The sequence below is a fragment of the Ciconia boyciana genome, chromosome 1, assembly GCF_034638445.1.
Source record: "Ciconia boyciana chromosome 1, ASM3463844v1, whole genome shotgun sequence".
Classification (NCBI taxonomy): Eukaryota; Metazoa; Chordata; class Aves; order Ciconiiformes; family Ciconiidae; genus Ciconia; species Ciconia boyciana.
The window spans coordinates 195,118,974-195,133,056 of record NC_132934.1 but is presented as its reverse complement, the minus strand read 5'-3'; the positions used below and the strand labels follow the sequence as shown (position 1 = coordinate 195,133,056).

General features: G+C 38.8%; 1 protein-coding gene across 6 annotated transcripts in view; it reads left to right on the top strand.

The window, feature by feature from the left end:
- Positions 1-14,083, top strand: part of PDS5B (PDS5 cohesin associated factor B) — a 130,995-nt gene that overhangs the window by 95,512 nt on the left and 21,400 nt on the right. For all 6 annotated transcript variants that reach the window (XM_072850372.1, XM_072850373.1, XM_072850376.1 and 3 more), the window contains 2 exons: positions 5,657-5,780; positions 10,831-11,035. In XM_072850372.1, coding sequence (XP_072706473.1) covers positions 5,657-5,780; positions 10,831-11,035 — 329 coding nt within the window. The remainder of the gene's footprint in view (positions 1-5,656; positions 5,781-10,830; positions 11,036-14,083) is intronic.

Genomic DNA, 14,083 nt, shown 5'->3' with positions numbered 1-14,083 from the left:
ACATAAACAATGCAAGTGCTTCCTGGAGAGCATAAATGACAACTTCCTGACACAAGTGATAGAGGAGCCAATGAGAGGTGCTCTGCTGGACCTCATACTCACCAACAAGGAGGGACTTCTTGGGGGTGTGAAGGTTGAAGGCAGCCTTGGCTGTAATGACCATAAGATTGCGGAGTTCAGAATCCTGGGGGCAGCAAGGAAGGCAAAAAGCAAGACCATAGTGCTGGACTTCAGGAGAACGGACTTGGGCCTCTTCAGGGATCTGCTTAGTCGAGTCCCATTGGATAAGGCCGTGGAGGGAAGAAGGGCCCAAGAAAGCTATCTAGTTAGTATTCAAGCATCATCTCTAAGCTCAAGAGTGGTCAAAGCAGAAGGCCAGGCAAATATTTCAGCAGATCTGCGTGGATGAGCAAGGAACTCCTGGCAAAACTCAAATACAAAAGGAGGGAGTGAGAGCAGCCCTGTGGAGAAGGACTTGGGGATACTGGTGGATAAAAAGCTGGACATGAGCTGACAATGGGCACTTGCAGCCCAGAAAGCCAACTGTATCCTGGGCTGCATAAGAAGAAGCATGGCCAGCAGGTCGAGGGAGGTGATTTTGCCCCTCTTCTCCACTCTGGTGAGACCCCACCTGGAGTACTGCATCCAGCTCTGGAGTCCTCAGCACAGGAAATACATGGATCTGTTGGAGCAGGTCCAGGGGAGGGCCACAAAAATGATCAGAGTGCTGGAACGCCTCTCCTATGAGGAAAGGCTGAGAGAGTTGGGGTTGTTCAGCCTGGAGAAGAGAAGGCTCCAGGGAGACCTTATTGCATCCTTTCAGTACTTAAAGGGGGCTTATAAGAAACATGAGGATAGACTTTTTAGTAGGGTCTGTTGCGATAGGACAAGGGGTAATGGTTTTAAACTAAAAGAGGGTAGATTTAGACTAGATATGAGGAAGAAATTTTTTATGATGGTGAAACACTGGCACAGGTTGCCCAGAGAGGTGGTAGATGCCCCATCCCCGGAAACATTCAAGGTCAGGTTGGATGGGGCTCTGAGCAACCTGATCTATGAGCAACCTGATCTAGTTGAAGATGTCCCTGGTCATTGCAGGGAGGTTGGACTAGATGACCTTTAAAGGTCCCTTCCAACCCACACTATTCTGATTCTGTGAGGTATACAGAAAGTGGAAGTAGGGACAGGTAACCTGGCAGGAATAGAGAGAACACAGTCTGAGACACAGCTAGAAAAGCCAAAGCCCAACTGGAATTGAATCGAGTGAGGGATGACAAAGGCAACCAGAAGAGCTTCTTTAAGTGAATAGGTGACAAAAGGAAGACTAGCGAAAATGTCCACCTGCTGCTGAACAAGGCAGGAGCCCTGGTGACACAGAACATGGAAAAGGCTGAGGTACTGAATGCCTTCTTCACTTCAGTCTTTACTAGCAAGACGGGCCTTCAGGAATCCCAGGCCCTGGAGACCAGGGGAAATCTGGAGCAAGGAAGACACACCCTTGGTGGAAGAGGATCAAGTTAGAGAATACTTACGTAAACTGGACATGCGTAAGTCAGTGGTCCTTGATGGGATGCACCCATGTCTGTTGAGGGAGCTGGCAGATGTCATTGTGAGGCCAGTCTTGATCCTCTTTGAATGATCATGGTGATGGGAAGAGGTGCCTGAAGACTGGAGGAAAGCAGGTGTCTCTGCTATCTTCAGAAAGGACAGCAAGGAGGACCCAGAGAACTAACTACAGCCCAGTTGGCCTTACCTCAACCTCTGAGAAGGTGATGGAACACCTGGGCTTCCCAGTATGAGGAAGATGTGGAGCTACTGGAATGAGCCCACCGTAGGGCCACAAAGACGCTTAAGGGATTGGAGCATCTGACGGATGAGGAAAGGCTAAGAGAGCTGTGACTGTTCAGCCTAAGGAAGAAAAGGCTCAGTGGGGATCTCATCAATGTGTATAAATAACTGAATGGAGGGTCTAAAGAAGATGGAGTCAGGCTCTTCTTAGTGGTGCACAGTGACAGGACCAGAGGCAATGGGCACAAACTGAAACACAGGAGGTTCTATCTGAACACAAGGAAACACTTTTTCACTGTGAAGGGTGACTGAGCACTAGCACAGGTTGTTTCCATCCTTGGAGATATTAAAAAGCCATCTGGACACTGGCTTGGGCAGCCTGCTCTAGGTGACCCTGCTTGAGCAGAGTGGTTGGGCTAGATGACCTCCAGAGGTCCCTTCCAACTGTCACTATTCTGTGATTCCTAGTATTGCATTTTGGGAAAGCTTTAAGCTGCAAGGAGGGCAGGTCTCCTTTTCTCTGTTTGTGTGAGCTATACCGCCTACACTAACAAGTACTCTCAAAACCTGAAGCAGAGGAGATGATGTTTCAGGTGCATCAGTTCTGCATGGAGCTTACTGGTATCTCACTGACGCTTCCTTACCTTTATTCTTCATCCTTTGAGAACGCAATCAGGATATCTTCTTTCTGGCAGTGCCTGCTGTGTCCTTACTGTGCAAATCTGACACTGCTCCTTCCAAATTAGAGTAGGCTTTGGAAAGAGTAAAATTGTCTGTTCAGTACAGAACACAGTTTAAAAGACTATACTTGATCTGATGTCATTCATGTAGAGTCAATTTTTGTGTTCGTGGCTTGCATTTGTCTTTTAAACAACGTATAATTTGCTGAAGATAATTGAATTAACTGAAAGTGGCAGGGTTCAGGAGACATTTGACCTCATGTAGGCCATTAGTCATGTTGTAATCATCTCGGTGGTGTTGTCCTCATCAGCCATAAAAATGACTCTGTCCCCAGGCCTCTTTAAATCTACACAATTGTACTTTCAGTGACGGTGTAAGGGAATGGGATTTTTTAAATTTCAAAGCATAGTTCAGCCTAGAGTGTCAGGTGAATGCAAGGTCCCACTATGGAAAACAAATAAACAAATCCCTACTTTTGTTCATCCTTCTCACTTCGAAGTAGTAGGATTGATGACTCTGTTGGATTGCTTTTAAGACAACAGCTGATTTCTTTGAGATGTTAGCATATGTAGGTTAAATTCATCAGTGTCAGATTTTTTAAATATTGAGTTTTGTCAGTAAACAATATCTCAACTGTCCTTTCCAGGTCTTTATTTTTCATTTTATAAGTCATAAACAGCCCTACAAATTTAAAATTCAAGATTATGCTAATTTTCTCTTTGTGGTTAGGTAAAACAGCTAAGTTGAATCTTGCATGTCTTCGTAGTATGATTTTAATTTTAATCTACACTAAGCATAAGAGTATTTCAGTATCAGAGGACGCTAGCTGTTGCTGAAAGTATTGATATTAGCTATGAACCTGAATTGAGATTTTTCTGAAATGCTATATGCATTTTCCTTAAACTGAAGCTTACCAAGAGAATTGGAGTTTAGAACTTCATAGTTCTGTGCTATAGATAATTTGCTACAGCATCTGATATGCAACACTTTCAGAGGTTGTATTCAAATGACTTTTTTAAAATTTAATGTAACATGGAAAATGCTTAGAAACTTGGACACTGGCATTTATTCTACTCTCTGGAGTAGAAGAAAAAATGTTAACTGCTAGTGTGTAAAGTGAGAGAAGATGATTAGGCACCAGATATGTTTTCAAGATGCATTTATTTGGATTATCTTTGTGCAGCCCATCACCTTAATTATGACTGTGTTTTGCACTTGATAACATCTTTCCATGTAGTTGCATGTTTGTTCTCATTTCAAACATCTGGTCTTCAGCAATGGTAATAGCACTCCAGAAAACAAATGTCCAGGTCCCTCTTGTATCTCTTAGAGAGCTTCTGATAGGATAAGGGCATCCTTGGTACTAATTTTCAAAATTATTAGAAGTAATCAAAAACTGCAATTATATTGTACAGAACCTTTCAATTCAGGCCTAATAACTGTGTGTTTTGGGATAATGCAGATCAGAAAGCTTTTGGCTGTAACAATTTGATCAAAAATCCCCAATTAAGAGTTTCTTCGAAGATAATCCTTTTGGGGAATAAGACAGTTCTGATTTTCATCTTCAGCTGAAAGAATGATATTCACAACTGACACAGTCCTCTTCCTTCCCATAGCGTGCACACATGCTTGTGGGTATTTCAGTGATACATATACTCTGTAAAGATTTGGCCAACTTTTATGTGAAATATCTTTGCTTCAATTTTCAGAATTAAATGTTACCACTACCAAAGCTGTGCAAGATTGAAAGTTCTTAATTTTACCCTTTCCTTTGGCTCAATCACTCTGTACTTGTAAGTCATTATTGCTCAATTGTCACTGAAGTGCAAAAATTGAATCTTTATAGGGTTCACTTTCACAGTAGATGCAATTTGAAGTGAAATTTATCATTTAAGAACTAGATATTACCATATTAATCTTCATGCCTTGTTTGAAAGTTAGTGCAGCTCTTGTCCTGTCACTTGGTTGCTCGTGATGTATTCCCCCCCCCAGTGTTGTGGTTTCCATAAAATACTGAGGTGTGCATAAAGCCTGATTAGATAAATTTTAAGGTTTAAGCTCTTTAGTAGGTATTTTTATCATGCACTCTGTGTTTAATAATGGCTTTTAATCTCATTCTTTAAATACTTTATACAGTTTTCATTACAATGGATTTAAGACTACAGTGTTTGCTCTTCCTAAGGATAAAGGGCAAATGATTAAGAAGTTAAACTATTCATCCTGCTTAAATGAATAATTATCTCTAAATAAGAATATGACTTGATTCCTGCTCCAAGTTATCAAAGGAAAAAGCTGTACTTAATACTTCTGAATAGAATTCATTAGTGGTTTAAGTGAGAGATGCATAAAGTTTCTTAATACTTTTGTGTTTGATCTGAAGAAAGGCAGAAATAATATACTTTACTGAAATAAATTTTCTAAGAACAGTGAAAGCTCAACTAAGTTTATTAATGCACACATTAAGTGGATATCAGTTTGCAAGGCTCATGTGAAGATGCTTTTGATATTCTGATAACCTTTGTAAATATGGTTGTAGGTTACAGAAAAATCCATTAATCTTTTGATATGAAAATTTGCAAATGGTTAGAGTGTTTTGCTAGGTGGGAGTGCAATTTGGATGTGCAAGTCAAGTAACAATACTTTCAGCATGTTGAAAATTTTTTCACTTGCTAAATCCTTTTTGCTATTGTCTTAAAAATACAATTCACTTAGTCACTTATAATATCTACTGAATTGGCAGCTTTGGGGACTAGAAATGGGCGGCTACTTTGGCAGGAACCCCTTGCTGAAGGAGAACCAGCATGCTGGACAAAAGTATCTTACAGGCTAAATGAGGTCTCTGAGGGGCAATTTGGACTGTGCTGGTCCAGTGCACAGCTAAAACTGTTTCACACCCATGTGGAACTTTTATGAAGTTCCAAGGAATATTTTAATCGCTAAGTTGGGGCAAGGTAATAGGTACGTGGTAATAGGCTGTAAAATGTGGTGGCATGGAAACTACTTTTGGTTTGAATTTACTTCTGCTGTTGATTTGGGGTGGTAGGGGTGGTGAAGTCCATGGAAACTTTTCCTTCTTTTTAAAGTACCTGTTTTTCAGCAATGCAAACTTACTGGGATTTATTTAAGTCAAATAATTACATAATTTTTTTACTAATTAACCTTCATAATCCATGTGCTTGTTTTTCAGTAAACCTGATATGTCTCGGTTGAGGCTGGCTGCAGGGAATGCTATTGTGAAGCTGGCACAAGAACCTTGTTACCATGAAATCATCACCTTAGAACAGTACCAGCTGTGCGCGCTAGCCATAAATGTAAGGAAATTAGGTGGGACTTGTGGGTTATCAGCAAATGTATGAGTATAGATGTTGTGTGTTCTGTATGTTGTTATACTTCTGCTAATCTGATTTTATGGAAAATGTTCAGCCTTGGCATGAATTCATTTTCCCACTACATAATCCTGAAAACTGATTTTGGATGAGAATTAGATCTATAGTACTGGGCTGCCCAGTGGGGGAATGTTAACTTAAAGTAGTGAAATGTTAGAATATTGATAAACCAAGGAATTCAGTATTGATTTAAAGTAATACCCCAGCTGCATTATGACATTATTAGAAGTTGAAATGAGATTATGTATAAAGTATGTTGGACTGTGGTGACAACAATGACCTTGGTTTCTTGATAGTTGGGTAGAATGTATTTGGAACGCAGAGGTCTGCAAAGATACTTGGCATCCTTTAAATATTAGAAGAGATAGGGAGAGATTTATGAGTAGATGTTGGAGTTTTCATCCTTAATTTCTGCCTGTGAGCCCAAAGTAGCAGAAAGGAAATAACTTTCTATTTGTAAGTAGAGATATAGAGATCCTCTGCGTTCCTGTCTTGTAGACTTAGCAAATTCTACAGAAATGGATTCCCACCCCAAGAGTAAAGCGATCATGGAGGGATTGATGTTGGTGTTACTTGTGTAACTGCTGGTATTCTTCTGACTTGACAAAAGTCAGGAAATCCTCTGGAAGGAATCCCTTTCAGAAGATATCTTCAGTAATAATGATATTCCATTCTAGACCTTAATTCCTGTGACTGGTTAAAGCTTTAAAAGCTACAACCCATTTTAAATGTCAGAAGACTTTAAATTGGCATTTAATATTAGAAAATACAAAGTATAGCTCCTGTGTGGATATTGTTTATTTTCATATAGAGTATCTTTTTAAGTTCTTAAGTTGTTTGGGTACAGCTAGGCTAGAAAAATCATTCATGTACCAGAGTAAGACAGTCTGTATTAAGCTTGTATATTGTTTTAACAATGTTTATGTGGATTTTAAACTTCTGTGTTCCTATGGAAAGGAGCCCTTACTCAGTTCCCAAATGCGATGAAAAGCAAGAGAAATGGAACAAAACTTAGATTTCATCTGCATAAGTAATTTTAACAAAAATGCAGCAGAAATTCAGTGGTAATAACTGAAGGTCTTTACACCGAAAGCGAGGACTGATATTTTTCAGTCTTCCTATTCCAAAACCTAATAGAAATGTTAGTCTTGTGTCAAAATGAGTTTTAAAGATTTTTACAATTCAGAACAAAATTAGTAGAGAGGAAAATAGCCACTTACTGTAATGACAACTAAGATCTGTGTCTGTTCCAGAAAGGGTACTCTAGCCAGATAATGTCATGCCAGACTAGCCTTGCCAATATAGTATTTGCATGTTCTGTTTTCTTCTGATCCAGTGATCAAAATCTGTTAATTTCTTCAGTCATTTCCCTCCTGTGGCAAATTTTTGTTTATTGCAAATGTTAACCTTGCAGTTCTCCTCTATCGGAATTTGCCATCATTGTTTTGACTCTTTTCAGTACATTAGGTGCAAATTCCTTGCCCTCCATTTCATCACTGTCTCTCACTTTATTTTTGCTTCTTATTTTCCAGCTGTATTAGTCTTAAATGTTTGCAGATATTGATAACAGATGTGTTATCCTTAACCTTTTTTTGCTATCTTTGGGTCTAAAGCTTACCTCTCTTCAATTTTCGAAAGGCAATTTTGGGAGATGAGATTTAAATTGGAAGAACATAATAAGGTTATCAACACTTATGAACAAGTTAGCATCACATCTTACTATAGAATCATAGAGTAGTTTGGGTTGGAAAGAGTTTGGGTCGGAAGATCATCTCATTCCAACCCCTCTGCCATGGGCCAGGGACATCTTCCACTAGATCAGGTTGCTCAAAGCCCTGTCCAACCTGACCTTGAACACTTCCAGTGATGGGGCATCCACAGCTTCTCTGGGCAACCTGTTCCAGTGTCCTACCACTCTCATTGTAAAAAATCTCTTCCTTATGTCCAATCTAAACCTACCCTCTTTCAGTTTAAAACCGTTGCCCCTTATCCTGTCACTGCAGGCCTTGGTAAAAGGTCTGTCTCCATCTTTTTTATAAGCCCCCTTTAAATACTGAAAGGCTGCCATAAGGTCTCCCCGGAGCCTTCTCTTCTCCAGGCTGAACCACCCCAACTCTCTCAGGCTTTCCTCACAGGAGAGGTGTTCCATCCCTCTGACCATTTTCATGGCCCTCCTCTGGACCTGCTCTAACAGATCCATGTCTCTCTCGTAATGGGGACCCCAGAGGTGGACTCAATACTCCAGGTGGGGGTCTCATGAGAGCAAAGGAGAAGGGGTGAATCACCTCCCTCGACCTGCTGGCCACGCTTCTTTTGATGCAGCCCAGGATACGATTGGCTTTCTGGGCTGCATATGCATATTGCTAACTCATGTCCAATTTTTCATTCACCAGTGTCCCCAAGTCCTTCTGTACAGGGCTGCTCTCAATCCCTTCATCCTCCAGTCTGTATTGATACTGGGGATTGCCCTGAGTCAGGTGCAGGACCTTGCACTTAGCCTTGTGGAACTTCATAAGGTTCACATGGGCCCATTCCTCAAGCCTGTCAAGATCCCTCTGGATGGCATCCCTTCTGTCTAGTGTATCAACTGCACCATTCAGCTTGGTGTCATCCACAGACTTGCTGAGGGGTGTACTCAATCCTGCTATCTGTGTCATTAATAAAGATATTGAATAGTACCAGTCCCAGTATTGACCCCTGCAGGACATCATTTGTTGCTGATCTCCATTTGGACAATGAGTGTTTGACCAGAATTCTTTGGACGTGGCTATCCAGCCAATTTCTTACCCATCGAATAGTCCCGTATGAAAGCTGTATCTCTACAATTTAGAGACAAGAATGTTGCGTGAGACTGTTAAAGGCATTACAGAACTCCAGGTACATGACATCAGTTGCTCTTCCCTTTATACACCTACACAGTCACCCCATTGTAAAAGGCTACTAGATTAGTCAGGCATGATTTGTCCTTTGTGAAGCCACGTTGGCATCTGTAATCGTCTCCCGGTGGCTACCCATATACCTTGACATAGCTTCCAGGAGAATTTGTTCTGCTATAGTATCACTTTTGTCACTTTTCTCCTCATTTATTGATATGTCTTTGCTTTTTGTGACTTTCTTGTTTACTAGAATTTAGGTTGTAAGCTCTGTCAGGACAGGATTTCTGCCTTTACTTTTCTCTGTAGCTCCTAATGGATTTTGAATAGTTATTCATAACTTTTCTAGATCTTCTTGAGGTCTTCTGCAGTTTCCTTTCTCTCTGCAAGGCTATTGAGTTCAGATCCTCAGATGTAGGGTAACTGTAATGGTTTCAGTGACTTTTGCACTTGCATGACAGAGAAGTAGATACGTAAACTTGGGCTAATGTATGGGTTTTATTTGTATGCTGTTAAAAATGTAGAACTTCGTTGAGTTTGGTCCCCCTTCTTCTCAGTGAACTAGTATCACTGAGCTGAATTTAAGGTTATTGTAAATATTAAAAGACAAAGAAATAAAAATCATTCCAATTTGTGCCACACACCACCATCAGTAACAATGAACTATACCTGCCGTTGTCCTCTGAGTCAAGGAGGACATGCTTCCTTGTCAATATACCAACTAGGCACAGGTCTCTTCTAAGCTTTCCAAAGGCCTTAGACTTAGGTGATGTTACTGAGCAGGAAAAGAGGACTATATCTTAGCCTTCTGCTGGGGGGTGGATTTGCTATAAAGAGGCAATGGACCTTGAGTAGGTTTCACAGTTTGGGTTTGTGGTCTTTGGTTGCTTCAACTCTGGCTACAGCAGGCATTTCAGGGTTTCAGTCCATAGAGGAAGGCTATGGCTTGAAGCTCAGAAGGGAAAATGGGACTTGATGAGTTTCTTCTGGATTTAATTTTTGGGTGGGGGGAGAGGGAGACTTGTTTTATTTAATACGTGATCTCTTTTGATGCCATTTGCAAATTCAGCAGTCAATGTTACCAGTGGCTAGGCTTTGTCTCTGCACTTCGTTGGCTGATAGCTGGAAACCCTTTTCAATTCTTTCTGTCATTTGACTAAAATAGCTGTTTATTCTTGTTAATGTTTTTTCTTCGTATTTAGAGATAACAAATCTTTCCTCTTGACCTTTATTTGGCAGGTTAAATATGCCAGGCTGTTTTGGTGGCCTTGTTTACCTTATGCTTTTCTGTACATTTTCTTGTAACTGTTTGCTGCACCTGCTTCCGTTAACCTTCCTTGGTCTGTGTTACTAAATGGCTTGTGGCATATTGAATGGTGTCTTAAATTATGTAGGTTATTTTCATACAGAGAATTTTAAAGTTCATATCTTTTCTGGAAATACGTTGCTTAGTAAATTGTAGAAGTACATTTGCTGCCTTCATATTATTTTACTTTGTGTTCTTTGGCAACTATTAGACATGGGTTATTCTCTTCCGTGGTCAGTCATACATAGTTCATACAGGTTTCCACAGTATAATGGAAACACTTGGTACTCTCTTCAGCATTTGACCTTATCTTATGTGGTCATTCTGCTGAATTTTATTTGGTTTCTAATATTAATGGCTTGATGAAAATTTGTGAAATCACAGTAGTAAAATCAACACAGTGGTAACTGGTGGCTAAACACTGTTTCAGTGCAAATCTTTGATTTTGGCTCCACAAAGCAAGTCGTCCTATTGTAAACAATTTCATTAGCTCTATGCCTCAATACTATGCTAAATTAGGCTTTGGATCCCGAGTGTGACATGTTCCTATACAGTTTCTGAACCTTAGCTCTTCTCCTGATCTTAAGGAGAACTTCAAATGATTAATTCAATTTAATTGCTCTGAATTGGCATTAAAAAATGTTCTTACAATTCCTATGTTTCTGTGGCTGCAAGGTCTGAAATTGATTTTGGCATATTTACCCAGGCTTCCATGTTTTATTTCACAGTCTATATTACTTTTAGAAAAGTTTACTGTTACCTTTTTTGTTTTTGTTTTGTTTTGTTTTTTTAATAGGATGAATGTTACCAAGTGAGACAAATATTTGCTCAGAAACTTCACAAAGGCCTTTCTAGACTACGGCTGCCACTAGAATATATGGCTATTTGTGCATTGTGTGCAAAAGATCCAGTGAAAGAGAGAAGAGCTCATGCTAGGCAGTGCCTTGTGAAGAACATAAATGTCAGAAGGGAATATCTGAAGCAACATGCAGCAGTTAGTGGTAAGAGAATAGAAGTCACTTTTTGGTACAAGTGCTATAGTTCAAATGTAAATGTGAGTAGATTGTGAAAATATTGATGGTTTTCTGTTTTTATACATAGAATGGCTGTAAATGTCTCTTAGAGGTATCTAATGAAAACTGAAAATAGAGTCCAGATTTTCTTTTGAATTTTTTTAACAGGCATTTCTGAGATCTTTCAGTTTCGTTAAAAGCTATGCAAATGCTTATGCCTAAGTATATTGAAAGTGAAGTAGTTTTTCAAGGCAGTTATGTGTACTGTTTGAACTTAATGGTTAATTATGTTGTAAGTGAAGTGACAATGATTAATTTTACTTCAGTAATTAGTAATATGCAACCTTAATGACATAAATACTGTACTAAATTGACTGTCTTTGCGCTGCTATATTGAGTAGCTTCTTATCTTGTCTTATGCTGGCAAAGGACTATATTTGTAGGCACTTCAGGATGACTTTATGTAATTCTTTCTTCCCAGTGACAGTCTGATCGTGGGAATGCTTTGTTAAGTTTTTATGGACTAATGTTAGCTGTTTTTCTTTTATAAAATCAGTCCTTTTCCCTTTTGACTTAGTCAAAGCTACACACAGTATGACAACACTGGTATATCATCATAGGAAAAAGTAGACCTTTATGAAGAGCTATGGGCATTTTGAATAAGAGTTTTTGAAAGTTTTATTTCTTTGAAAGGTTACTGATGGTTTGGCCTTTGTGAAATGAAGGAGATTTTTTCATCTCGTCTTAGGATAGACTAGACCTGTTTTTGTGAATCTGATCTCACAGATGCTGTCAGATAACTGATTTCCTTGTGCATTTATGAATTACAGACTTTATATTAGCCATGTCAGTCTGCGTGTGCCTTAGTCCCCTTAGACTTCGATCAGAGAATAAATCTGCAGAGAAATCCTTTTGTGTGTTGTTAATTAGACTTAAAAAAGAAAAAAAGTGGTGATTTCTCCCTCCTTGATAACATATAAAAAAGAAAAATCCATTGAGCAAATGCCTTTAAGTCATCCTAAGACTATTCCTCTTGAAAAGTTGAAAACTATTTTTAGTTGTGTAGGAGGAAAGTATAAGATTTCTCATATGATTACAAGTAATTGCTGATTTCCTAGCTGTATTAAGATAGAAGCTGCAAAGTTACTATCAAAAAATCTGTAGAAGAAATGAAGAGGAGCCTAGGTGTGTGTGATTCTTTTTATCCAGTAGGACCTCAAAGTGTGCCTGACAGTATTTTTCTTGCTGAAAGACTTACCTTGAGTGATGCCATTGATTTGATATGTACTATAATCCGTGAGGAGTCTGGATTAAATATAGATTGCAGGATTTTTTGAGGATTACAATGTGAACTTTGCGACATTCAGATTTACCAGTCTGAGCTTTTAACAAATAAAATGTCTTGAACTGTTTACATCTTAAAAAATAGTTATTGCAGTAGTACAGCTGAAGCTCAGTTCTGGTCAGATCATACTATTTAAATGTGTATGTGTCTCCCCCTGTCATTCTCCCTATTGGCCATGCAGTAATTCAGAGTAGTAATGATGATAGTACCTCCTTTGAAAAGCCTCTGCAAAAAACTAGAGCTGAGAATCTGTATCTTTGATTAATGCAGCTATTTTTCCAAATCTATAAACGTGTGATTTTGTGATATGTTTTTTCTTGAAAACTTGGTACAGGTGAAGAGGGTATCTTTCAGATATTTTGGGGGGATTTCAGCATTTGTGGAAAAGATGGTAAACTTCTGCATACCTTGCCTAAGGAAAACTTCCTAAGGACTGGTACCAGTTTTTAAAATACCTCTTTCCTCCATGCTGACCTTTTGCAAGCTGGCACAATTACTCTCAGGCCTCTTAAATTCTCTAGATCCTATTCAGAATGGAAGCCACTCGGGAAGAGACTTATTTTGATTGTGTATCTTTTACTAGTTTCATCTGGGTAGAGACTTGTGTCTTGCATAGGCATCTTTGTTTTCTAAGGCTGGGCTTTTACTTGCAAGTCAAAAGTAAAGAAGAATTTTTTTAACAAGTTTCTTTCCTAAATGCTCATAAAAGCCTGTCATGAGGGTTTTTGGCACATTCTAGTTTCAAGTGCTGGTAGTTCATGTCTGTAAAGCCACCCCACCTTTTGGGTTGTGTCTGTCTTCTTTAGAGATGAGGAAAGAATGTGTAAATACTATTTTTTTGTCATGACAGGTTAAATATACTATGTGTCAATATTTGTCCCTTTCATGTTTTGTCTGGATTTGGTTCACTTTGTTTTCCAGACCCAGTTGGAATTATTACTATAGTTATATTAGAAATTGTACAGGGCAGGAAGTTAATGAAACACAGAGTTGATAAGCATTCTATTGAAGTTGCTAATTAATACAAATAATAGTGGATTGGTTTGCCTGGGACATGTCTAAGGCAAGCCAATTTTGCTAGTGTTCTGAAATAATAATTATGTTCTTTTTTCTTCCCTGCCACATCTTTATTTTTTTATTTAGTTACACAAACAGCTCCTAGCTAAAATGCAGGACAGTGCTTGAAGAAGTGAAGGATGTTTTAAAAGTTAATAGTGGGATGTCAGTTGAAACACATTAAAAACTGCTTTGCAGTTTTCAATTGGATTTCAATTACATAAATATAACTTTAAATAGAAAGAAATTGGGTGATTTTATTGTTTCTTTCAAACCTTATGATGGCTTACAGTCTATGTAGTAGAGATATTACTCTTGATAATTAACTGCATCAACTGCAATGGCTGTATAAAAGTGTATCCTTGGAACTTGACAGCACTGTCCCCGTGAGCCTTTATTAATTTTGAATGCTTTCCTTGCTATTATGAATTAATTCAACTATTTTATGTAGGCTGCACACTATCCCTATTTATGCAGACCTTTAAGAATGGGATAGATTAAGACTTGACTTATGCATGGCAATTATTTAGTTAGTTTTGTGAAATCTACAATAATTATGTATTTTATTTGATGTGCACAATATTTCTCAAGCACATCTCATATGAATACATATATTAGAGATAAAAATGTCAGTG